The 26,274-nt window shown below is 44.0% G+C and overlaps 1 protein-coding gene across 5 annotated transcripts in view; it reads left to right on the top strand.

Annotated features, from left to right (window-relative positions):
- The window catches only part of RERE (arginine-glutamic acid dipeptide repeats), a 349,852-nt gene that overhangs the window by 108,977 nt on the left and 214,601 nt on the right, over positions 1-26,274 (top strand). For all 5 annotated transcript variants that reach the window (XM_055001170.1, XM_055001173.1, XM_055001171.1 and 2 more), the window contains exon 2: positions 10,830-11,300. In XM_055001170.1, coding sequence (XP_054857145.1) covers positions 10,976-11,300 — 325 coding nt within the window. In that variant the 5' untranslated portion in view covers positions 10,830-10,975. The remainder of the gene's footprint in view (positions 1-10,829; positions 11,301-26,274) is intronic.

Here is a 26,274-nt window from a genome sequence, read left to right as displayed (position 1 = left end):
GCTGAAGGTTGTTTTGTGCCGTGTGAATGAGAGCTTGCCAGAGAGAGAGAAATTACTGCAAACCTAAACTCACACAGCTTGCCAAACACAACTAAGATTCTTTTTCCCCTGTATTTACTTCTACTGTCCTAATCCAGCATTAAACATCTGTGTAAACATCTGTCTGTTTGGTAGTATATATGATATATTAAGGCAGTTTATTTTAAAAAAGAACACCCCCCCTCAAACCTACAATACTTTTGGGGGGATTGGTGTAGCATCGATAAACATTATGTATAAAGCAGTAGGAGTGCTTAACACGCAGCAACATCTGTGAAAGATGAATGTTAAGCAGGCTGATGAGTGTTGGGTACACGAAAGGTTTCAGTGGGTAGCTTACGCGGCCACATCCGGGATTCTGAACATGCAGAAGCGTGCATAAAATAAACTAATGTGGATATTCATTTAAGTTAAGACTCTGTCATACTCCTGTGGGGGGATCGTTGATGAAATCGTAAAGAACCTGAGTCTCTCCTTCTTTGGAGAGAAGACACGACCAAGTAACCATGTTCCTTCCTTGTTCTGATCTTCTCACGTACACTTTGGCTGCACTGCTTTGCTCCTGTTCCCTCTGTGGCAGTGCTCTGAGGAGTTTTCCAGCACAGCCTTGACTTTATACATACCCCTTCCCCTTCTGTGAAGAATCAGAATAGTTGCATTGTTCCCTTGCGCTGCCATTCTAATCCTCTTGGCATATTCAGAATTTTGCTTTTGAGCAGTGCTCACAGTGAGGTTTCAGCACTTGCATCTTACTGGGAGACAGAGTGGTTCTCTTTTAGATTGGGTGGCTCCTTCACTGGAATGCACTGGAGATGGACAGAGGTAAACTCTGGGGAACTGTGCCTCTCCCCATCTGCACAAGACTGTGTGAGTGAGTGTGTTTGTTGTGGTTTTTTAAACTGTAGGAATGCATTTATGCATTAAAAGACTTTAAGCTTAAACCAGCCCATTCACATTGTGTGGTGTTGTGATGGGAGAGTGCATGTGTGTAAGGATGTCACAATCAGCAGCTTTTCATCACAGTCTTTGGAAACTAGATTTATAACTGTTTCCCCTTTTTATCCTGAAGTCTTCTTGAGTTTATAAAGTCTGTAAAAAAAACACCCTCTCCTCATAATAAGCCCTTAACAGACTGGGACCAACATATCTGAGGGACTGCCTCTCCCATTATGTCCCTTGCAGGACCTTGTGCTCTACGGATAAGCAATTACTGGTGGTCCTTGGCCTGAGGGAAATCTGCTTGGCATCAACCAGGGCCAGGGACCTCAGCCTGGTGAAACATACTGCCACTAGAGAGCCGAGCCCTGCTGGATCTATTACAGTTCCACATGGCTTGAAAGATTGAGATGTTCCGCTGGGCCTTTGGGTGAGGTGCCAGCGTTCTGTCCCTCCTGACTGCTGTGCTCTGTATCTACCCATATGCATGCTTATTCGGTCGTTCTTCTCTGAGATTTCCTTAGTTGCTGATAAATTGCACCTCAATGAGTCTGTGATGTTGCAGAACATTGCAGGAGGGGCTTGCTCACATTCCCCACCTCCCTGCTCTTGGAATGACTTCACAGCATTACATAACCAGGTCTTAGTACCCAGAGTTCTGATACACATAAGGTAGTGGAGGAGGAGGCAGCACCAACCCCATTACTCAGAAGGGCTTCATTTTCTAATTTGACTCATTCAGGGTAAGTTGTAATATTTTTGCTCCCGTCATGACATACTGGCAAGTCAAGTTGCTCATGCTGCTTATAAGAAGGCTGGTAGTTTCACCCCAGCCTGCATCCTGCTTAAGGATCCAAAACATAAACACAGTTCCTTCATCTAGCTTGAATCGTCAGCTCCCGCAGTGGTTCTTAAATTAACAGATGGCAGAATCCTGACAAGGTAAACCATCCTGATTTGCTCCTTTTGGGGAGATTACTTGCAGCTGGGTTATGCCTTAGTGTAATTGGGAGGAGGAGGAGAAGGGGTGCGTGATTCTCTGTCATACCCTGTAACATTGGACATTTTGCTAGTTTAATTCATAAAGGTTTGGACTAATCTGGTTATGAAATTCAGTGCCACCTGCTTGCCTATGGTAGGGTCTGGCGAGCAAATGTATGTTTCATACAGGCAAGTGCTACTTTGTTCTGAGGTGCATCCCTGAAGGTGGGGTGTGTGTGGAATTCGGCTGAGTGTGAAAAGAACAGATGGAAAAGGAGCCAACCCATCCAGCCACATGCCCAATTAGTCTCTGCTGTTTGCACGCTCACAGTGCATGTCTTGTTAAGGCCATTGAGGATTATCAGCCCCTCCCTTGTGATCTCTGTGAACCTGGTACTTTGTGTGGTAGCCCCTGTGGTGCTTGCATGGCTGCTCTTTTTATAGGGTCTTTAAATTATGGCACCCTTTCCTGGCAGCGAACATGTATTCTGCAGCTTTTCTGACAATGGTTTTTATGTTCTGAGCATTAGAGTCTCAGGAATTTTCCTCCTGTGTACCACAGACACCATGCATCTTAGATTTCCCGATGTTTTGGTTCTGCCTGATGTGGTCTCATGCCCTTATTTAGTGAAGATCAGAAAGATGTTTTTGGACTAGGGTCTCTTCTTAGCATTTGTCCAAGAAGATGTCAAGCCTGTGCCACAGCCTTCTATTGAACTCTCTTGTCTCTGTGCTGCAGTTGGTGGTCTCATGTCCCTTATCAGGGCCTAGTTTTGGCCCTAAGGCCTCCAGTGCTGATCTTCATTGTATGCCGTTTGCAGACCCATTCACACAGGCAGAAAAGCTCCACGGCACAGTAAAGGCTGTGAGAGATTTTCTTGGGTTTCTGACAGGCTTTCTCTGTGCTGGATCCCAGCAGGCTGTTTTTCATACCACATCATGCCTGATTCTCCTACTGGCCTGCGGGTGCTGGACGTCTGCTTTATTTTATTTTATTCAATTTATATCCTGCTCTCCTTGCAAGTGGGCTTTGCAGCATATTCTTTGCAGGGGAATTGTGGGTTGAAAGTAGGTGACACATCAGCGGGGTGGTGGTGGTGGTGGAAATGGCGATGTTGTCCATGTGAAAGTCTTCACTACTATGCTCCATCTTTCATTGGGTGCCACTTCCTGAGCTCAGTGCTCAGGCACCAAACTGGGAGCATAGGATGTATGCCCCTTCCCCCAAACAGCTCTGTTTCTAGTTTATCACAAAGGCTGAATTTGTGTGTCTGTGCACACACACACCAATTATTCTGTTAATCTCTCTGTGCTGTATTATATTGTCTGTTTCCTTGGGCTCTTAAGTATTTAATACAGCATGAATCATGGGAAACATCATCTGAGTCTTAAGAGAACAAGTATTTATGGGCAATCCCCTCTTTTTCACTTACGCTTGCCCTTGAGGATATGAGATTGTGAATGATAACTGTGGGCACATGGCTTTAATCCATCGAGTGAGGGCTGTATCCCAGATATGTGAAGTGAGTTCTTGGAATGGTATCCAGGATTTCAACAGACACAAGTGCAAGTTCAGTACCGAGTGCTGCCTGGAAAATGCTGCTTGCTAAAACACCATGTTCTCAGCAGTGTGTTTTGGCACATCATTTGCATAAGTTGCATGATCCATTTGGGTGCCAAGATTACCTTTGGAAGATGAGTGGCGCCACATTTGCATGCTTCTGGCTCTCCAGAGGGAGAATTTCAGAGGTGGAGACAAGTTATGGAAGATTAGTAAACCACACAGGTGGATGGCTCAGCATTTCTATGTGCCACAGTGAAAGGATTAACAGGTGGTAGATAACCTGTGTTCATTGACAATGAAAGCATCTCCTTTTTGCTCAATCTGCTGGACTTTTATTCAGCTGTCCTTCCTCTCTGTCATCCTCTCCCATGGAGTTAGTGGCTTATTGGTAGAACATCCATTTGGGGCAGAAGGCCCCAAGCTCACTCTCTTGCGTCTTCAGTTACATCATCATAGGTGTTGAAGGTGGCCCATTCGCTGTCTGGCCTTGAAGAGGCACTGGCAATCAGAACGGACTGTACTGAGCTAGAAGGACCGAAGATCTGACTCGGGATATGGCATCTTCCTGTGATCAGATGGAATTTTACTGGAGAGCAAGTTTGTGGAGGCTGTGTCCCCTTCTGCATTCCGTACTAAAAAAAAAAAATAAGGACTCGACACCCAGGGGCAGGGGGAGAGAAGCTGTTTCTCGTGGGGCCTCGTTTGGCTTTGGCTCTGCTAGTTGCTGATCACTCTTATGGCTAGTATGGAAAAGTCAAGGGATTGCTAGGCTCTATTGAAGCTTTTCCCTGAGACACGTGTGGTTGGATGCTTTTTGAAAACGAAGGCTAGGTTTTGCATGCCCTAGAGAGAAGACCAATTGGAGGAACAGATGGATTATCTGTTGCCTGCCCACACAGAAAAGAGTAGGTGTCCATTTACCTCTTGCCAGCTCAGCCAAGCTCATCTGTCTTGTCCTTTTGATATGCACAGCAATCCCATCTGGGGTGCACACAAGATGCTTGTGAGCTTGACAGTTTTGTACTTTAAACTTGTTCAATTAGTTTATTGCCCAGAAGGATCTTTGTATAAGATCATCCAAAACAGTTTATTTTGGCAGGAAGATCTTGGGACTCTCCAGGCTCGCAGAGAGCATCCATCCTGGTGTGTTTTGAAAAGCCACTGAATGTGGTCGACACCATAGGTTTCTCCGAGCAAATAACCTCTTTGTGGTGTACGCATGAGATCCCTCTTGTGTGTTGTCAGAAAAAATGATTGCAGCTACTTCAGTAGAGGGAAGGAGTTGGAATGCCTTCTTCCCTGGATGATTGCTTCATTCAGGGTAACAGCAGAGAGGGAGCTTGGAGCCTCAGCTTGAGTTATGACAGTGAAGTCAATTTATCTCTTTGAATATTGTCATTGTTGGGCGTTAGAAGCCTACTGGGACTCAGAATTCATTGCTGTCTCTTCATTTAAAAAAGAATAGTGTTAGGATCTGAGGACAGAGGTTCCAGTCCCCCCTTCCTTCATAAATGTAAGCATTCTAAGCGTTCTGCTTGAGCTGATAAAGGCTCGGAGCTTCTTGGCAATTAGATTAGGAGTCAGTTCCATGAGACACATCTGAGAATGAGTAAACTGCCATGTGACGTTCTCCAGCATGGAAATACTCCCTGGTCAATGGCCTGGTGAAAAGCTCTGGCTGGGGACTACATGTTATGTGGTTAGGAAAAGCTATCAAAAAAGAGAGAGGTTTCATCCGTGGTGTGATTAGGACCCAGTAGTGGGTTGCAGCCACTGAAAGTGGTGGATCAGGGGCCCAAGAGGGAGGAGGGTGAGCTCCGGGAGGCCCTGATGGGAATTTAGGCTTGCCTCCATACAGTTTTTGAAATAACTCCAGTGAAGTATGGTTTGTTGCATGCTAAATACTAAACATGGAAAATAGCAAATAAACCAGCGTTAACTGATGGGAGGTTCCTCTGTTTTATGTTGGGGTGGGGGAATGGCATGTAGTGAGTTTGCAAGAGGTTCCAGAAAAGTACCATCAATTTGGAAGTAGATGCTGCTTCAAAAAGCTTGAGGACCTATTGCAATACTAGGACAGGTTTGTTTGTTTCTGTCTCATGCAGCCCTTTGGGACCCATCAAGAGGATCAAGGCAATTGCACCATGGGGACGAGCTGCCCTATTGAGGTCAGCTGTGGCCCTTGCAGATGGCCAAGTTAATAGATTATGGCAGAGGTAGATAGTGCCGCTGACCAGTCGCCTATGCCAGTCATTCATCTGTAGTCCAATAAGCAGCCGTGATTGAATTGCCTCTGTAACTGCAGTGGAACTAGGAATTGAGACAATGCTCTGCAGTTTTGGTTCTGCATCCTGGTATTTGTGTTCTTGGCTCCTCTGGAAGTGTCTGCACCGGTGTGGCTCTCTAGAGTGTCTCGTGCAGCATTTCCAAGCCAGTACGCTGTGGCTTTGTGTGGGATCAGTGCTGAGCTGTAGCACAATGGTTAAATGGTTGGGTTGCAAATCAGTACTGTGCTGGTTTGAATCCATGATGACTCCCTCGAGCTCAGCAGGTGGCCTTGGGTCAGCCACTCCTCTCAGCCCCAGCTCCCCAGCTGTATTGTGGGGATAATAATACCACTGACTTTGTTCACCACTCTGAGTGGGGCACTCATCTGTCTAGAAGAGTTGTATATAAGCACCGTGGTTATTACTGTGCCATGCCTCACATTGGAGTTGGGAGAAGTCCTACTGCCGGTTAGACCAGTCGTGGTTGTGAGCTTCAGGGCCTGTCTGCTGGCAAGTCTGATGCTGCCACTGGGTTGCCTGACAGAGCCTATATTGGGGGGTAGGGCGGAACCACCTTTTTGTTCCTTCCACTTACGTGTGACAAGTATGCTCTCCTATGTCTGCTGCCTTCGTAAAAGTCTGCACAGCCACCTCTGAAGAAGATAATTGGGAGAAACAGATGTCTGAAATAGGTGATAGTTTCAGGTAGGTAGCAGTGTTAGTCAGTAATAGAAGAGCAAGATCCAGGTCCAGTAGCGCCTTAAAGACCAACTAGATTTCCAGAGAATGAGCTTTCAAGAGTCAGGGCTCCCTTCGTCAAATAGATGAATATTGCAATCTTTCCCACATTGTAAGTTGTATAAGCACAGTATGAGGCAGTCTTTAATCATTGTGTCTACTTGGAGTAGAAATTTATCTACATAGGCTATGATTTTTACTTGTCCCCAATAATTTTGGGAGTTGATGCTTTGCAGTTTCATTGGTACATTGCAAGTGGATGACACATCCCCTTTGGTCTGCTGGCTCTGCATTCAATGCTCGCTTGCATGTTTCTCTCTCATTCTGCAGGTGTTGATGTAGTGTTGACATCCAAGAGACTCCCTTGAATTATCAGTTAGAATCCAGTGACTTGAAAACTCCTGACCTTTGGTGGTAAAAGAGTACCTTAATCAATGAGCAACCTACTCTCAAATAGTTTTCTTTAAGAGCATCTAAAACGCCACAGAGCAGTGAAGAAGCTTTCAAGTTCCCCGAACTCTTACTGGGGCTGAGTGTTCAGTAACCCCTATTCCCCCAAAGAAGCATGGTGGAGGGTGGGAGTGAGAAGAAGGAAAAAGCCCCCCCCCAAGTGTGTAGGTTGTAACTCTTAAAATAGAGTATTGGAAGAGTTGCATCTGTTTGTGCATGCCAGAAATAGTGGGAATTGTTGACTCCCTGTTGGTTTGAGGGCTTAGTCAAAAAGAGAGGTTTATCACAGTATGTTCATGAATTTCAGCAAGGTTTTTGGGAAGGGAGAGGCAGCCCTTTCCACCTCTGGGTGCCAACATTTTCCATCTGTGTCATGTATCTCTATGTTAAAGTTGTCTCTTGAGTTCTGCAGTGGCACGATATTCTCTGTCAAAGCTTGGGCTGCCTGCTTGAGTGGCTAGTTTATGCATTCAGAATGTTGACTGTCCCCCCCCCCTTTCTCCCCCCCCCTTTTGTGAAATAAGTTGGCAAATGTTGCCTGCTGGCAGTGTTCTGCACAAAAGATGAAATGTAGAGGAGAGTAGGCGGGTTATCAGTCATTTACTTCGTGTCGCGTTTTGTTCTTGTATAGAGAGGACACACTGGGGCATGGGCCTCTCATGCAAACCCCCTTCTTTTGTTGCCTGCAATTCTTCTGGAATTTTAACCCTTTGGAAATAGGAGAATATCCAACTTAGCAGGCATGGGGAGTGGCTGATAGTGCAGTAAATGGATGAATTTCTTCTCCCTGACACAATTTCCTTTGTGCTGAAAAGGGAGGGAAATCCTTTGCTTAATGGACACTGTCGAAAATTATAAATGTGCAGAGAGACGACTATCCATCCCACAGTGGCTTCCTCATTGGGCTTGCAGCAGAGCCCTCAAGCTTAAGGATGATATATTCTAAAGGAGTTGCAAAGGGCTCTCTGACCTCTTACTCCACACACACACGGCGGGGATCGCAGTAGAGGTTCTGCTGAGATTCTGCCTTTACAGTAATCCAAGTTTGAGCCAGGTAGGAAGGAGTAATTGGGGTGCCAAATACGAAGCAACTTCTGTCAACCTAACTGTGCAGTTTCTATGGAAGAGAGGATGTTGAGAGCCCTTGGCCAGTGTCATGGTAGAGGACTCACACTGAAAGTAAGGCTGTGCAGAGATGGAGTAAGTATGGTCTTGGGCTTACAGTGCCAGGTTCAAATCTCTGCTCTGCCTGGTAGCTCCTGGGTGACTCTGGCCAGTCACACCTAGTCCATCATACCTTACAGGCTGTTTGTGAGGATCAAAGGGAAGTGAGTCACCCTGAATTCCATGGCAGAAGGAATACAAGGGTGATGGGGGGAAGTGTATGTGTCAGAGAGGGCAGATGGGGAATTTCAGTCCTGTGCATACCTCCTGCTTCTCGTGCAGCGACTGATACCTTCAGCCTTGAATTTGGGGCAAGGAATGGCAGAAGAGAGTCCAAGATCTTGAGCAATCAGCTAGATTTGGAGTCTAGGTGGTCTCCCCATATGGTTCACATACCCTTTATGTTGCTGTGTCCACAGCTGGCAAAAAAAGAGGCAGGAAATCTGAATGAGGACTTTGGTCTGGCAGGCAGCCATTCTTGATATTGGATGTGCCTTTTGGCTAGGAAGATTTGAGAATTACCTATTTCTGTTTATCCCACAGTGATAGCTTTCTAATTTACTGTCTTTTCCTTTACCATCCTTTCCACACTCTGCTCCCTATAACTGATTTGCTATTGCTATCTGCATACGAAAATGGAGGAAGGAATGAGGCATACGTGAATCCTGCAGCAAGCTGTTATTAAGCATATCCTCCCAGCTTAACGTTGGTTAGAAGTGACATGTGAATCCAGCCAGGGTGCTCTCCTATGCCTTTTATCTAACATTTCCGTGCTAGATACTTGCAAAAGTGGTAGCAGATGGATAGTTGCCGGAAAAGCTATTGCCTCTGAAGACTGTCTTATTGAAGCCAAGTGTGTCTTGCAATGCACATTTGCACATATGTACTCTCCAGCCTCCACTTGAGAAATGTGCTTCTAGATGCCTTAACTGGTGCAACATTTCTGTTAGTTGAAGACTGTCCACAGGAGCAGCTGCCAGCAATTTTAGCCCTGTTTCAGTGTCTGCTGGCTACAGCTCAAAAAAAGATGTAATGTGCAACCTGTCAGTCCAGATTGCTGGTCCTGCGATTGACAGGGAAACGGTCTTCGGGTCAAGGCTTAGCTTCAGACTTGCAGAATGAGAGGCTTTAACAATATGTTGCAGTACACCCCTATCACAACGGTTTCCTTGCCCGATGACTGGCAGTTTTTTGTAGCTGGTGGTGAGGGAGGCTGTCTGTCTTTCTGCAGAGGCAAGCTTGTGAAGTTCTCTCCCACTCACCACTCCTTATGCAAAGCTGCCTTTGTATATGTGTGACAGAGGAGAGAAGATTGTGGCTCATAGGGTTCGTTGTTGTGGGTGGAGTCCAGAGCCATGCCCTCCTGCATTCTGCAAACGTTCCACCCAAGCTCGGAATCCGGATATTCAGCAGAAGAAGTCAGTGCCCTGAAGGTCTCTTCTGTTGTATGGGTTTTGTTTTTAAAAGCACTGTGTCTAGTCCTTGTGGCTGCAATGAGATAGGTATTCAGTCTGAGCAAATACTCTGATGCATTAACATTTTTGGAGTAAAGAACTGTAACCAAATACCCATCATTGATCACTGGGACAGGCAGGCTGTGTGTGTGGAAGGGGGGCATCTCTGTCACTGATACTTTAGAAGTATATGTGGGGTGGGGAGAGAATTAACAGTGTAGACCTTTTAACAATGTAACTCCAGTCTAAGCTTGTTGATTTCTTGTGGTCTGTTGATTTTTTTTCATGAAGAACTTGGTAGAATCCATTGAGAACTAGGTGAACCTCAATTTATGTTGGTCTTGTTCAGAGCTGCCGTAGCATAGTGGTTAAAGCGGTTGGACTGTGAATCAGCACTCTGCTAGTTGAAATCCCACTACTACCATGAGCTCAGCAGGTGGCCTTGGGTAAGCTCCAGCCCCACCACTGTATGGCGGGGATAATGATAACACCGACTTTGTTCAGTACTCTGAGTGGATTAATCTGTCAAGAAGAAAGTTATTTCTTCTTCTTCTTATTATTGTCTGCACCACTTTGCCTTTAGTTTAGTCTCCTGATCACTAATGTGTGACAGAACTTGGGGAATGACTTTTCTTTTTCCCTCAGCGTTTGGTGTGAGATTTGGTGTGTCTTTGTTTTACGGCATATAATATATTAAAGCTACAAATCTCTGTATGCCTGTGAATGTGTACACTATGTTCCCTAGCCATGTACAATTTGATTTTGAAACCTTAGAATCACAGTAAGCAGCATTAGACGTCCAGGATCAAAATGTTGATACGCTTTCCTGGATTCTGGCAGATGGTTCAATCAGTCGGCATTAATTGAATTTTTAAAATTGTTTCTTTGATTCTTCTGAGTTATTCTAGGACTAGATTTTGGCTGGAAGGGTCTCTGTGTGTGTAAATTAGAATCTAGTATGGTTGATTTATAGGTAAACCTAGAGGATGGGAAGTTCTGAGACAAGTCACTCTTCTGTTAGGGGCACATATGTGTGTGGGGGGATCCCATTTGAATATGTTATGGTGACCGTGTGGTCTTTTTAAACAGCTTAATGTATGTATGTAACACTGAAATACTTACAACCCCCCCCCCAAACTCCATACTTGACCCCCCCCCCCCGTCTCAAATGTGAGGGAGCAGCAAAGGAGCCGTGATGGTTAACGTTTCCTCTTTCTTCTTTTCTTCCTTCCAAAGAGCCTTTTTAAAACGCTGGGGTTGCTGGAGTGGTCGAATTTTTCCTGGAATTGAGTGAGAAATTCAGAAGACTGAAGCCCAGGCTCACTGTCTACCTTTCACGGAGGCCCAGCCGTGAGAGGACAGAAGAAGGCACGTGGCGAATCATGACAGCAGACAAAGAAAAGGACAAAGAGAAAGAAAAGGACCGGGACAGAGACCGGGACAGGGAACGGGACAAGAGGGAGAAAGCACGGGAGGGCGAGAACTCACGGCCTCGCCGGAGCTGCACTCTGGAAGGAGGGGCCAAGAATTACGCGGAGAGTGACCACAGCGAAGATGAGGACAACGACAACAACAGTGCCACCACGGAGGAGTCCACAAAGAAAAACAAGAAGAAACCGCCCAAGAAGAAATCGCGCTATGAGAGGACAGACAACGGGGAGATTACCTCCTTCATCACAGAAGATGATGTTGTCTACAGGCCTGGAGGTAAGAGAAGTGGCTTCAGAATCCTAACCTTGAGTTGGGTGTGTCTGACTAGGCTTTCATGGCTGAGAAATAAAATGCCAGAGCATGAATTTTATATTGCCATCTTTGCTAAAGGTTCAGTTTAGTTTGCATTTCATCTCCATTGTCTTGGAGAAACTCAGTTGTATATATCCAAAATCATTACTTTTCTATATGTGCGAAGGCATATTAACAACCAAAACAACAGACCGTTTACCTCCCTTCTGCTGTCTTAAGGCAGCCTCATATCAGAGGCTGCTGTGATTCCATGACTAATTGTAGCTCTTCTGTTTTCTCCTGGATGTGTATATTTTTTCTTGATTCCTTTATCAAAAGAGCAAACTTACAATCCCCACCATATTTGTCTTCTGCTCCCCTGTAAAATCATTGGCATGCTATGCCAAAGCTGCAGGAAGGAAAGACTGATGTGTTTTCTAAAGAAGAGGGGGAAAACACCCAAGAAAATAAATGACCAGAAACAATTTTTGTAACGTGTTGTGTTGGTGGAATACTTAAAGCTTGGCGCTTGCTGGTGGACACAGTTAAAGATAATTCGTTTTAAGCTGTGCATACAGAATTCTGCTAGAAGGCAGCCTAGTTTTGGAGGTATTTTGGAAGTCTGCTGTGATTGGGGCCTGTGCAGATGTAGTAGGATAATTAAGAGGCTGGAGATTCTTCCGCCCCTCAGGATTGAATCCCATCTTAATTGTGGCAATCACAACCTTGTAGACATGGTCCAGAAGACTTGTAGTACCTTCCAAAATGTTTGCTGGCCTGCCTGTTAAGACACAGCAAAGCTTACCTGCCTCGCTGCTTCAGGAAAAATCTTGTTTATCACAAGTGACCTGGGCAAGAATCCATTTGCAAGCTCGGTTTGCATGTGCTGGCACCGCCATTTACCATACCTAAGGTTTCTTGTGTAACCAGGATGTCTGATCAGGTTTACTTACGTCTGTTTGTAAGTTCCTTACTATTCTCTTAATGAATGGCAGTGTAATGTATAAATAAGCTTTACTGGAAAGCTCATGTATTTTAGTTGATGTGCTATGATGGCTCAAAACAGACACATCTGAACCAGCCTTTAACTAGCATTAGATCTTGGTTATCTACAGCCCCATGCAAGTGCATATTTTAACCATGAGAGGGGAATTTGTTGTGGGGTGGGAGTGTACAATCCTCTGCCATGCTTCCGGTCATCTAACGGTGACCAAGAGCTAGACTTTGTTGTTTCTGTCCTGGCCATTAATGGCAAAATTGTAATGTTGAGTTTAGAGAGATTAGTTTGAACATCTCCCCCCCACTTCCAAACACACAATTGAACATCTTGCTGTGCATCAGCCCAACAGGCCCAACACAAAACATTAATTTTACACTGATGGTGTGGAGGAGTCCATGCAAGGATCAGTGTCGGAGCAGCTTGACTTTTGGGGTTGGAGGCTCAAGAGTTCTTAGAGCAGATTAAGAACAACTGTTCAGGCTTTCAGCCCAGTGTAATAGTCACCCTCCTGTCACTGTCTTACACATGAGGAAACTGGTTTAAAATTAAGGCAGGCCTATGCTCTGAAACCAGAGATGATTAACATTGCCTTGGGAGGAGGCCTAGGCAGAAATTGCAAGATGATCTTCTTGTATCTGGGGCAGATCACTTGCATAGCAGAAGAATTTAATTTGCCACCTGCCTGTACTTGACTGTTTAATAGGCTGTGGGGGGAAGATTTGGCAGTTCCCCCCTCCAATCTCCCCTTCTAGAACGCTTGAAGCTACAAGGGACTTCAGAGGTCAGCATCTCCCGTCATGTTCCTTTAAAAAAAAATCCCTTCAAGCTGTCTTCAGCATTTTGTGCCTCCCTAGATTGCAGAAAGCATGTTTGATCCTGGTCCGACTGTCCCCTGCGTAGGTAGAAACTGTCCCTCTGTTTGTGTCCCCCATTTCACTGCCCTGAACCATCACCTTTATTGGTAGAGGGAATAATGAATGCTATGTCAGCTTTTTCATTTGCAAAGTGTCTTGTATTCCTTCTGTTCTTCAAGCTTGAGAGGACAGACCCACTTATACTCAGTCTTAGAAAAGGAGGCCTGGTTCAGCTTTAAAGGCTGTTAGGCTGTGGCTGTAAGAAAACTTGCATGAAGCATCACTTGTCTTGCTCCTCCCAGTAACCTTCCCAAGGGCGAGGCCTCTAAAACGAGGCAAGCCCTTTGTTGAGGGGTCTCACTCACATATTATGAGGGAATCCATGTGGAGGAAGAGCAGTCCTGTCTGCACACTAGCAAATGTGGGAAAGCCTTGCTTGGGGTTCCTGCAGCTGGCTGGAGAGATGCTGATTTCAGTGCCTTGGAAAGGTTTTGGGGCCTTTTGCTACTCCTTTGATGAAAATCAGAGCAATGTGTGTAATGTGGGAGTTTTGTTAGTGTTGCACAGGCATCCATTGAGGACTGCTGCTAAGACTGAGTGGCTCATTCTTTGATCTGCTGACAAAAGATGCTTCTTTGAATGGGGTCTCTCTCTTTGGGGTGCCGCCATACTGCAGAATGAACCAGGTGAGAAGCTGGTGCTTAGGTGCACTAATATGACACAGCAGATGTGAGGAGGCAGTTTGGAGTAAGGGAACTGGTGGCAGAGTCAGGTGTGAAGAGGCAGGCACTGTCCTGACATGGCTTTGAATAGTTCCTCTTCTGACCTTTTCATTGTACCTAGTTTTCAGAATTGGAATAATTCGTTGCTGCATAGCTACTGTGTGTGTGTACGTGCATATACTTCACTGCTCCTTAGCCTCTGGAGAGTCTCCATTCATCCTCTAAAGTGATGTCAGAGAGCTTGGAACAATGGGAAGAGTGTCCACTGGCTGAGGAAGTGGAAGGTGGCAGGCTAAATATTTTTAAAATCACCCAACAGAAGAAGTAGATCAAGATGCGTAGCCGTATTAGTCTATCTGTAGCAGTAGAAAAGAGCAAGAGTCCAGTAGCACCTATAAGACTAATGAAATTTGTGGTAGGGTGCAGAAGTAGTCTGGCTCACAGCTCATTCCCCACCCCCCACCCCCTTATGCTGGACTAGCTCTGGGGTGACGCAGGTTCCAGCCCCCACTCTGCTGCAAAACTCGGTGGGAGAACCTTAGGCCTATAACACTGTATTAGCCTAAATTACCTTGCAGGGAAATGGAGCGGAGACAATATACAGCCTCCCTGAGCTCCTGGGAGGAACAACAGGATAAAAAAGGGGCCAGGTCTTGTCTTTATCTGTACTGTGTCACTCTCTCCAACCCTCTCCCTTTTTTGTCTTCTGCAGATCCGCTTGCTTTCTCCTTCATCTTGAAGGTTCTTTACCTGCAGATATGCAATGGAGTATCAAGATGGGTGTTATTTTTGTCCTGTGAGAATGACCACAGAAGTGACTCAGAAGGGGCACACAGAACAGTCTCCAGGTTGGCCTGGATTCTGACCTAGGAGGCTCTTTAGAAGTGTCTGGTCTGGGAGCCCATCCTTAAATGCTCTGGGTCATCCAGTGGGCATGGCCCCCTGCTGTTCATTTTTGCTTTGGCAATAGAGGGAGTAGCTGTTTTGGTCCCTTACAAAATGCAAAACGAAGCAGCGTAATATCTTTTATGAAGGCCAGCTGATAACATTGTGCTAGCTTTTGAGTTCCCCAGAACTCTTCAACAGGCTGGATGTTCAGAAAGAAAGGGGGGGGTTGGGGGGATTTTGTTAGCTGTGTTGCTGAGAGAAAACCACCAGGACGGGATCAGCTGCAGTGCTTGCTCTCCCTCTTTCCTTTGCTTTCCTGGTGCTGAATTCCTCCTCCCTTTTTAGTCTTCAGCCTGCTAGCACATCTTGTCCCACCAGTTTCATCTCCCCCTATCTAATTTAGCTTCCATTCCCCCCCCTCCTCTCCTGCCTTTGTCAAAATAACTCTGTCATGGTAACAAATTGATTTACTACGCCGCATGTGTATCCAGATTTGCTTACAGGCTGCTTTTTCAGCATGAACGATCTGGCGGTATGAACGAATTTTTTCCCATATAGAAGGCAGTTGAAATGATTTGCTACCTCTTGCTGCCTGTCAGATGGTCTGGAGGTGCAACCTATCGCATAGCTCATCAGCCAGGCTGTAGCAGGGTTAGCTTTTTGCATGCCATTCTTATCCATGCACCATGGCTACTGTATCACTCTCTGTCCATCTGGATACACTTCCCCCCCCCTCTTGCAACACCGGCAGGCTCCTGCTCGGTCCTTTGAAATGTCTTCAGCCACGTAAGCTAAAGATATCTTGTGACTAAGGACTCTTTCGCACCCCGTGTTTTGTTCAAGTGTACCTATAAGGCTTTTTAGTGGAGAATGACAAATGTGTATTTTGCAGATGCGCTCATTGGGAAGTTGTGATTGACTGCCTCTACATATTGAGTGTACACTCAGTGGCAAACTTGAGGTAATCACTAGGTAATACCTGAAATGGTTGGAGAACTCTCTCTTTGATTTACTTAGAAGAGTTAGCTGTGTTAGTTGCAAAATAGTACGGAGTCCAGTAGCACCTTTAAGACTAACCAACTTTATTGTAGCATAAAGCTTTTGAGAACCACAGCTCTCTTCATCAGATGCCAACGGCATCTGACAAAGAGAGCTGTAGTTCTCAAAAGCTTTATGCTACAATAAAGCTGGTTAGTCTTAAAGGTGCTACTGGACTCTTTACTGTTTTGACTTACCTTTCGCCTTTCTTCCCCAGCATAGCTGGCACTGGTCAGATATTGTCAGTTGACCATGATCAAACATTCCTAGAAACCCAGAATGCACCTACATAGGTGGCACTTCCCCTTATTAATGTAATTAAGGGGCAGAAATGAGGGTTGCTTTCAAGGGCAGACCTAGTCCCATAGCATAGCAAACGTTTGCTGGCTATAACAGTCTGCATCCCTGGAATGCAAGCACACCACAGGGTGAAAGTCATTGCCCAAGGCTACCTACAACACCAGTTTTTAACTTACTGTCACTGCTGACTGACTCTGGTGTGCAGGAAAACCCCTGAGGAGAACTACTATACGGTGAACTGCTCATGCTTCAGAAAACCTCGCTCAGCTTTGTACAAGTTGCTTTGTTATTTCATAAGAACTTTTTTTTGTAGTTAAACCGGTTGGTAATGATTCTTTTTTTGATGTGCCAAATAAAGTAATGCGTTAAAAATATTTGACCCAATCCCTTTTTGCTGAGGCGGCAGGCTGATTGAATGACAGCCTTGTTCATGTAACTCAAGGCAGCAATGATGAGGTTCCCAAATGGCCTGTCCTCCATGTACTGGTCAGGATGCACCCTGTCCTGCTCAGTTTCAGCAGGGTGGCTGCTTCGTGTGCTTTTCGGCGAGACCCTGCACCCTGCTCTTAAGTCATAAGTTTCTTCCTGCAGTTAGTCTCTCTCTCTGCTTCCTCACATTTACAAAAGCGACCAAAGACTCAGTTTCCCCTGCATGAGATACGTTGTTGAGCAGGACTGGGAGAAAGCTATTGATAAGCAGGCAGGTCAGGATAAACAAAAACATTCTTTTTTTAAACAGGGCCACTGGCAAGTATGCCAGCAGCTTCTTCCTGCTTCCCTCCTTAGGGAATTCTATCAGACCATGGCCAGAGGGAGCAGGGAGGAAGGTAAACATTCCAGGCAGGATTTCCCAACTCTGAGTTGGGAAATTCCTGGAGTTTTGGGGATGGAGCCTGTGGAGGGGAGGGAGCTCAGTGGAGTATAATGCTATAGAGTCCACCCTCCAAAGCAGCCATTTTCTCCAGGGGATCCGATCTCTGTCGCCTGGAGATCAGCTGTAATTATGGGAGCTCTCCAGGCCCTGCCTGGAGGCTGGCAACCTTCATTCCAAGGCAGGTCAGGACAGATATGCAGTTTCTGGGTAGAATCTAAAACCTTGTTTCCTGTTGGGTTCCTTGTTTTTTTTAAAAAAATGAGTTTATGGTAGGCATGATAGGCTATCCACTATTTTGAAGGGCCAACCTATGTTGTGACTTTTAACGCACAGTTATACCTTACTAGGAAATGTGGATCAAGTGTTAAGCAAGGGTAATTTCATGTCAGTTTCTTCCTGGATCTTAACAGACCCTGTGTCATCAGGTTGTCCATCTGTTCCTTTCCTCTTGGCTGAAACCCAATTAGAGAAGACAAAAAGACCCCTCTGTCTGGTTTCTCTCTCCTTACTTGGCTAGGCCAGGCATAGGATTCAGACTCTGATGGGTACAGGTGAGACTTGGCTGAACGAGGAAGGTGGGGAATAAGAGTAGCAGCATCCTTGTGGAGTTTCTCTCTTCCTGTCAGCTGGAAATGAGGACGCTGTCATTTTTGTCCTGGCTATTCAGAACAATTTAGAAAGATCTGTTAGCATTAAAAAGGATTTGTGAAGAGGACTTCCGGTTTGGGATTCATGGAGGTCTAACGCAGCTCCATTTGTGGAGCTGACCGGATTGCCGTTTTAACCGGCCGGAGGGGTGAAAATAACCCGCGGCCGACTGCTCTCAGGCGGGGAGCAGGCAAAGAACGCTCAAGACCCTAGGGTGAGCTAGATCTCGGACGAGGGGGGGCTCTACACAAGGAGTCTCCCCCCCGATCCTTGAGGTCCCACCTTGCGACGGGTCGGCTATAATCTCTGCGGCAATTTTGGGGCCAATTCGGCTGGCATAAGACCTACATACCCAAGCTTCGATCGGGGAGGGAAGTCGAGAGGAGAATTTAAGATCGAAACAGCGATTACAACCCGAGAAAGCTGAAGAGAAGGTAAAGATCGCTATCTCTTGAAACGGGACAGATTGACAAAAACAGAGAGGAAAGAAAGTAGATTTTTAAACTGCAACAGACTAGTGAAAAGGAGGTGAAGACTCGGCAGGAGTTGTATTTTAAAAGAGACTAAGTTTAAAGAAGTTATTACAAAAATCGGACTATTGTTTTGAATACCTGTGGTTTTGGAGCTGTGGGAAAAAGACACCATCGCGAGACCTGCTGTGGGAAGACGGGAGACAGGAAGTGCGTAACAACAATAGAGTGGCTGGAGGGAAGCGGCCCTTGCCAAAGGACAGGAAGTGGGGAATCGCCATCTTTGAAAGTGGAAGGGTCGTGGCTTCAGCAGAAGAGGAAGTAGGCCATCTTGGATTATAATAACATAGAGAAACCATAGAGAAAAGACGCCCGACATTTTGGATATAAAAAATTAATTTTGGCAAAGATTGGGACATTTAAAAAAAAGGAAAACGTTTAATTATACGCCACGGAGTTGAGGAAGAGAGCAGATTCGTGGGAGCGAGCTAAAGCAAGCCCCACGATGTCGAAAAAAGAGTGGCAATCGGCAATAGAAAATTTGGACAAAAAACTTATAGACATGATGAAAGAACTTAAGGACACGAAATTGGAGCTTATTAAAGAGGTTAAGGAAGTTACACAGACAGTAAAGTCGGAGCTGTCAGAAGTGAAAAAAGGTGTGGAAACGATTAGCAGTGAATTACAAGGAACGCAGCAGAGAGTTAAAACAGTAGAAGACGCGATGGAGAATTTAATAGACACGCAACAAACAGAGATGAGACTGGTGAAGGGGAGGATGTCAGTTGCAGAAACTAAACACATGGAGAAGCAGCTTCGTTTTCGTGGTCTGCCAGAAGTGGAGGGGAAGTCAGCGCAAGAACAGATGACTGAGGTGTTGGCTGATTACCTGGGGAAGGAGGAGGAGGAAATTGTGGCTATCCTAGATGTGGCGTATCGTGTGAACTCGAGAATTGCAACCCAGAGGAAACTACCAAGGGATGTGATCGTGCAGTTTACAACTAGAAATATGAAAGAGAGGATTGTGACAAAACAATTTCAAGATCCATTGGAGATTGATGGCAAGACGATTATTATAATGAAGGAATTGCCCAGATCAGTGTTATTGGACAGAAAAAAATATAGAGTGCTAATTCAGACTTTGAAGGACATGAATATCAGATACAGATGGGAGTTACCGGAAGGAGTGTCCTTTGAGTTTGGAGGGGCAAAAAAACGCATCAGATCTGAGCGGGAGATGGAGAGATTTATCAAGGACAATGAAAAAGACTTACCAACAAAACCATGAATATGGAGTGTAAAGTATTATCTTGGAATGTAAATGGACTAAACTCACCGAATAAGAGAAAAAATATTTTTCATTGGCTATTAAAACAAAAATGTGATATTGTTTGTTTGCAGGAGACCCATATTAGAAAACAGGATGTAAAATATTTAAAATCTGGAAAATTGGGCAAAGAATTTGTAGCGGCTTCCAACAAGAAAAAAAGAGGAGTGGTGTTGTATATAAAAGAGGAGCTGCAGCCAAAATTTGTTATGAGAGATGTGGAAGCTAGATTTGTAGTAGTGGAATGTAATTGGAACTTAAAGAGAGTGTTGGTAGTCGGACTTTATGCACCTAACGGTGCAAAGGAAAGTTTTTTTGAAGACTTAAGGAAGCACCTAGACGATCTTGTATATGACCAGATAATTCTTGCTGGAGATTTCAATGGAGTGACAGATTTGGAACTAGACAAAAAGACTACAAAAGCACAAAAGAAAAGAGGACTATTGCCAAAGCTTTTTTTTGAGTTGATTCAACAAGAGACTCTCGAAGACGTATGGAGGAGAGAATATCCTAAAACCAGACAGTTTACTTTTTATTCTGCAAGGCATCTTACATTATCAAGAATTGATATGATCTGGGCCTCAAAGGACTTAGCGTTATGGACTAAGGAGGTAGAAATAATGCCGATGGTAGGCTCAGATCACAACCCAATTATGTGGAAATTTGGAAAAAGGAGAAAAAGGAAAGCCTGGAGAATAAATGAGGACTTGTTACAGGAAAGTGAGAATATGGAAACATTGAGAAGAGAGACTAAGTTTTTTATACAATACAACGTGAATAAAGAAGTACCAACCAGTAAAGTTTGGGACGCGTATAAGGCGGTTGTAAGGGGCATATTAATGGACTTAAATGGTAGAGCAAGGAAAAAGAAAGAGGAGAAAAGACAAGAGATTGAGGAGAAAATAAAGGCCAAAGAAGCACAGTTAAAAAAGAGACCAGGGAAAAAGAAAATACATCAGGAAATCAAAATTCTTCAAGAACAGTTAACAGCAATGAGTAATAAAGAATTGGAGTGGAACCTTAAAAGACTGAATCAAAAAGCTTTTGAGGGTGCTAATAAACCTGGGAAATATTTGGCATGGCAATTAAAGAAGAAAAGGGAAAAGAAAATAATAAATAAAATTTGTGAAGAAAACAAAACGTATTTGGAGCAGACTACCATTAGCAGAGCCTTTTATAAATTTTACGCTAAGCTGTATAATAAAAAAGAAGTAAACAAAGAATCAATAGCATCATATTTGGAGAAAACCAAACTTCCAGAGGTCTCGGAAGCTTGGAGAAATAAGCTGAACAGTGAAGTAACTGATGAGGAAATAAATATGGCAATACAATCCGCAAATCTAGGAAAGGCGCCAGGGCCAGATGGACTTACGGCTAAATTTTATAAGACAATGGCCAATGAACTGGCACCATTCCTAAAAGAGGTGATGAACGGAGTTTTCAGGGATCAAAGAATTCCGGACACTTGGAGTGAAGCGAATATATCATTGATCCCAAAAGAGGGCCAAGATCTGACTAGCGTGAAAAATTACAGGCCTATATCATTACTCAACAATGATTATAAAATTTTTGCAAAGATATTGGCGGAGAGACTGAAGGGGTGGCTCTCGGAAGTTATAGAGGAAGAACAAGCAGGTTTTTTGCCGGACAGACAAATAAGAGACAATTTAAGGACAGTGATCAATGCTATTGAATACTATGACAAGCGTTGCGATAAAGAGGTTGGTTTCTTCTTTGTAGACGCTGAAAAAGCGTTTGACAACTTAAACTGGGATTTTTTGTTTGCCACTATGGAAAAGCTACAATTGGGAGAAAGATTCATCAGAGCAATTAAAGAAATATATAGGGACCAGACTGCAGCAATCGTAGTGAATGATGAACTGACCAAGAAATTGACGATTAGTAAAGGAACAAGACAAGGTTGCCCGTTATCTCCATTGTTGTTCATATTAGTATTGGAGATTCTGATGATACAAATACGACAGGACGAGGAAATACGAGGAATAAAAATAAAGGACTATTCATACAAGGTCAGAGCATTTGCAGATGACATAATGTTAATTGTAGAAGATCCATTGGAGAACATGCCAAAAGTGATAGATAAGATCAAGGAGTTTGGTGACTTGGCAGGTTTCTTCATTAATAAAAAGAAGTCAAAGATACTATGTAAAAACATGACTAAGCAGAAACAACAATTGTTAATGGAAACAACGGACTGTGAAGTAACTAGTAAGGTGAAATATTTGGGAGTTGAGCTGACTGCAAAAAATATAGATTTGTTCAAGAACAATTATGAAAAATTATGGACTCAGATAGAGAGAGACTTGATCAAATGGAATAGACTGAATTTGTCATGGTTGGGCAGGATTGCAGCAGTTAAGATGAATGTGTTACCAAGAGTAATGTTTTTGTTACAGACAATACCAATCATCAGAGACTCTAAACAATTTGAAAAATGGCAGAGGAAAATATCAGATTTTGTTTGGGCAGGCAAGAAGCCTCGAGTGAAAGTAAAAGTTCTACAAGACGCAAAGGAGAGAGGCGGAATGCAACTGCCCAATCTGAGACTTTACCATGATGCAATCTGCCTAGTTTGGCTAAAAGACTGGATGACATTAAAGAATAAGAAACTATTAGCCCTAGAGGGATATAAAAAAATTTTTGGATGGCACGCATACCTATGGCATGACAAAGTAAAGGTCAACTCGATGTTCCTGCATCATTTTGTAAGGAGAAGTCTATATACAATCTGGAAGAAGTACAGAACTTACCTACAAGAGGGAACCCCCTTGTGGGTGGTTCCATATGAGGTGATAGATCCGAGAGCTGCGGATAATGAACAACAATGTTTAACGTACAAAGAAATAACTAAGATTGAAGTATCTAAACTTAGAATAAAGACGCAAGAGGAACTATCACCTAACTATGATTGGTTCCAGTATAGACAGATTAGAGACTTATACAACTCGGACCTTGCAAAAGGGGGCATACGAACAGAGAACTCGGAACTAGAGCAGACCCTTCTTAAAGAAGACAAGAAAAGAATATCCAAGGTATACCAAGTACTGTTGAAATGGTATACTGAGGATGAGATAGTTAAAACACAGATGGTGAAATGGGCTATAAATTTCAATAAAGAAATAACAATGGAGGCATGGGAATACTTGTGGAAAACTACAATGAAGACAACGACATGCATTAATATTAAAGAGAACATTTTCAAAATGATCTATCGTTGGTACATGACACCAAAGAAGATTGCGCTAGGGAACTTGAATACTTCTAATAAATGCTGGAAATGTAAGAAACATGAGGGCTCCCTCTATCATATGTGGTGGTCGTGTGAGGTAGCTAGGCAGTTCTGGGGGGAAATAATAAGAGAAATGAGTGAAATTTTACAGTTTCAAATAAATAAGAACCCAGAACTCCTGCTGCTAAACTTAGGAATGGAGGGAATTCCAGCCCATCATAGGACGTTGATTTTTTATATGACTGCAGCAGCTAGACTTTTGTACGCGCAGAAATGGAAAGTACAAGAAGTGCCAACTATTGAAGATTGGATTTACAAATTGCTGTATATGGCTGAAATGGACAAGATGACAAGAAAACTGAGAGATCTGGACTCAGGGCAGTTTAACACAGACTGGGAGAAGCTGAAACAATATCTGGAGAAGAAATGGGAGGTGGGAGGAAAACTGTGGCAGTTTGAGAACTACTGAAGTATAATAAAAGTATAAAAGAGAGGGGTGACTTTACCGGGGGAGGAAGAGAAATGTGAATTTATAAGCAGTTAGATTAATTGATTGAGATATATATAGATATGTATAGGTTAACTGATAGAACATTGATAGAGAATAATTAATGATAAGGTTTAAACATGAGGATTGAGTAAATAACAATATTTTCTTTCTTTGATAAGATTTATATGCACCAAACTGAATGTACAGAAGAGTTAAATTGATTGATTATGCGAGGAGTTATATAGAATTACCATAAAAAGTTGAAATGAGTAATATATAGAGAACAAATCAAATTGTTTGATTTAAATGTGGGAAATTTTTATGGTTTATGATATATAGGTTTATATAGAAATATTCAAAACTGGAAAATGGGATAAATTGTTTATCTAAAGACGTATAGTTTGGGTGTATAATAAGTAAAGGAGTTGAAGATGTACTGCTTAATATAATGGAGAATGTATATCTGTTTTAGACAGAGGAATTTAATAGAAGTAAGGGAAAAGGGACAGAGGGTGGGAAAGCTGTTGGAAGTCAACAAAAGGGGGGGAAAGGGAGGGGGTTAGAAACGAAAAATTAGGGGAAAATTGACTGTAAAAATAATGTAAAAATAAAAATGTTCTAACCCAATAAAAAATTTTTCAAAAAAAAAAAAAAAAGGATTTGTGAAGAGATCCATTCCAACAGTAGGGCTGGCTGCTATATAAACAGTGGACAGGGCTGTGGTGGGAGGGGAGGGGGAAAGGTGCAGTGATGGAGAAGATTGAATTTGCTTTGGTTAAACAGGGTGCAAGAAGATTACCTTTCTCTCTCTCTGGATTTTTATACTCTCACATTACTTAGAAGCCCGAACGAGATGCCCTGAGACTCTCATCGAGCATTTTCATTCCTTGAATTAAAGCTCCGGGCATACTTGGCTCCTGCATCTGTAAATGTTTATCATGTGTAAAACGCCCTGTCTGTAGAGGAGCCCTTGCTCTGTGCATCAGGGTGCATTGCTAGGAAAGGGTTGGATCTCAGTGGTAGTGTGCCTGTTTTGCAATGCAGAATGTGCCAGGCTCCGAGATCTCAGGAGGCAGCAGGGTTCAAAGAGGCTGTCATCAGCTTGATGTCTTGGAGAACTGCTGCTAGTCGCAGTAGAAAGTACCGAGCTAGATCGGTTGGACGTGGAATAAGTCAGTCTGTGTGTGTATGTGTGGAAAGGAGCCATTTTAGAGTAGCGACTCAGTCAGAGACTCAGTGGGCAGACTCCTCTGAGGGCAGTTTATTTTACTTTGTCTCTGCAGTGGAAGGGAATAGAATGTGTCTCTGTCTCCTCGGCCAATTCAGCGCATTAGCTGCAATCAGAAGAACTCTGCAGTCTATTCCAGCTGCCTAAGAGGACTCCAGGCTTGTGTGGCTCAAAAACCCAGCCCCTCCCTATCACAACTACAGGGAGAACTGCTTTTACAAATCCCTTCAGTTTCAAGAGCAGCTTAACATGGCATGGGGGGTGTTTGGTGCTCAGAGCAGGATGGGGCGAAATAAAAGAACAGATCTCACAGGGCATGCATCAGTATAGAATTCTGCCACTATGTGGACAGAGAAGGCTGAGTTTCACAGTGATTGCTATGCCATCATAAGAAAAGCCCTGCTGGATCAGACTAGTTGTCCATCTAGTCCAGCATTCCATCTCACACCAGTGGCCAGCCAGTTATTCTGGAGGGACAACAACGGGGCATAGAGGCCGAGGCTTTTCCCAGATGTTGGCTTCTGGCACTGGAATCTAGAGGTTGACTGCCTCTGAATGTGGGGTTCTCTTTAGTCACCATGGCTAGTAGCCACTGATATATCTCTCCTCCATGAATCTGTCTAATCCCTTTTTAAAGCTGTCTGTGCCTGTGGCTATCACTATATCCTCTGGCAGTGAATTCCACTTTTTAATCACTCTTACATAAAGAGGTTCTGACTGCCTTCCCTTGCTTAGGTGACTAAAGTCGGAGGAATATTCAAGCATACCTTTTAATCTAGGCCGCATTCCGTTCTTGTTTCCTTTTATTTCAAGACAATGCCACGTGGTGCTTAAGCATCCCTCGAGAGATCTCGGCAAAGAGGCACACATTAGCTGCCTCACAAGGTTCATGTTGGAGGTTATCAAGGATTTCTTTTGTTTGCTTGGGTGCCAGCTGTTAAGTGCTTAGTAGCTGGCTGGGTGCAGTCCTCATTTACTGAGGGATTGTGTGCCAAGGGGAAGAGAGAGAACACTTAGCCGTTAAGGCACACTCTCTCTCCTCAAGTGCCTATTTCTTACGGTGAGAGGGCGGAGGCCCCATAATAGAGAGCAGGAAGGCTGTAATTTGGGCCTTTGTTCAGACTTTTGATGGGCACTCCGGCCCAAGACAGTTGCGTTATGCAAAACAAGGCGCCCAACCTTTCTCCTTACGAGCTGGGAAGGAGGTGATTTCTGAATGTAGCTCCTGCTGCTTTTGGGGAGTGTGTAGGAGGGGGGCAGGAGGAATCACAAGCAATATGAAAGTCACGAGACCCAGCTTTGGTGGCGTTGACAGCGGGGGCCCAAGGGTGCGCTCGAGTGAAGTGGAGGGCGGTCTGCCTTCTGATGTCTTCAGCTGCTCGTGTTCTTGGAAATCTCCCACTATCAGCAGTGTTCTTAAGAAAAATAGGTTGGCTTTTTCATAAGCTTTCTGCTGTTCTTAAAAATAGCATCCCTGCATTGGAGGACCAGGGGTGGGGCATCTCATCCTGAAGTAGGAAGCAGAAAATGCCTTGCAGGCCTCCAGAGGACAAAGGTGCCATGGTGGATCCAGTATTTTTCCTCCCAGAGGCAGGCAGGGGGATGCAGTGGCCCACTGATCATCCCTTGGTTTTCTAGGCAGGGGGGCAGGCAGTTCTGTGTAACAAGCACCTCTGGGTTTTATTTTTGAGTAGATGTGCCTAGGATTAGTGTGCCAGGCTTTTATTTTATTATATATATTTATTCAGTCTTTTTTCCGCTTCGCTTCAGTTAAGATCTCGAGGCAGTCTACAATAATTACAACGGTTTAAAAAATAGAAAATATAATATATTCAATAAAATCACAATAAAACACAAATAATTAAAAACC

Source organism: Eublepharis macularius, chromosome 17 (genome assembly GCF_028583425.1).
Source record: "Eublepharis macularius isolate TG4126 chromosome 17, MPM_Emac_v1.0, whole genome shotgun sequence".
NCBI classification, from domain to species: Eukaryota; Metazoa; Chordata; class Lepidosauria; order Squamata; family Eublepharidae; genus Eublepharis; species Eublepharis macularius.
The sequence above is the reverse complement of the archived record's forward strand: the minus strand, read 5'-3'. Positions and strand labels throughout refer to the sequence as shown.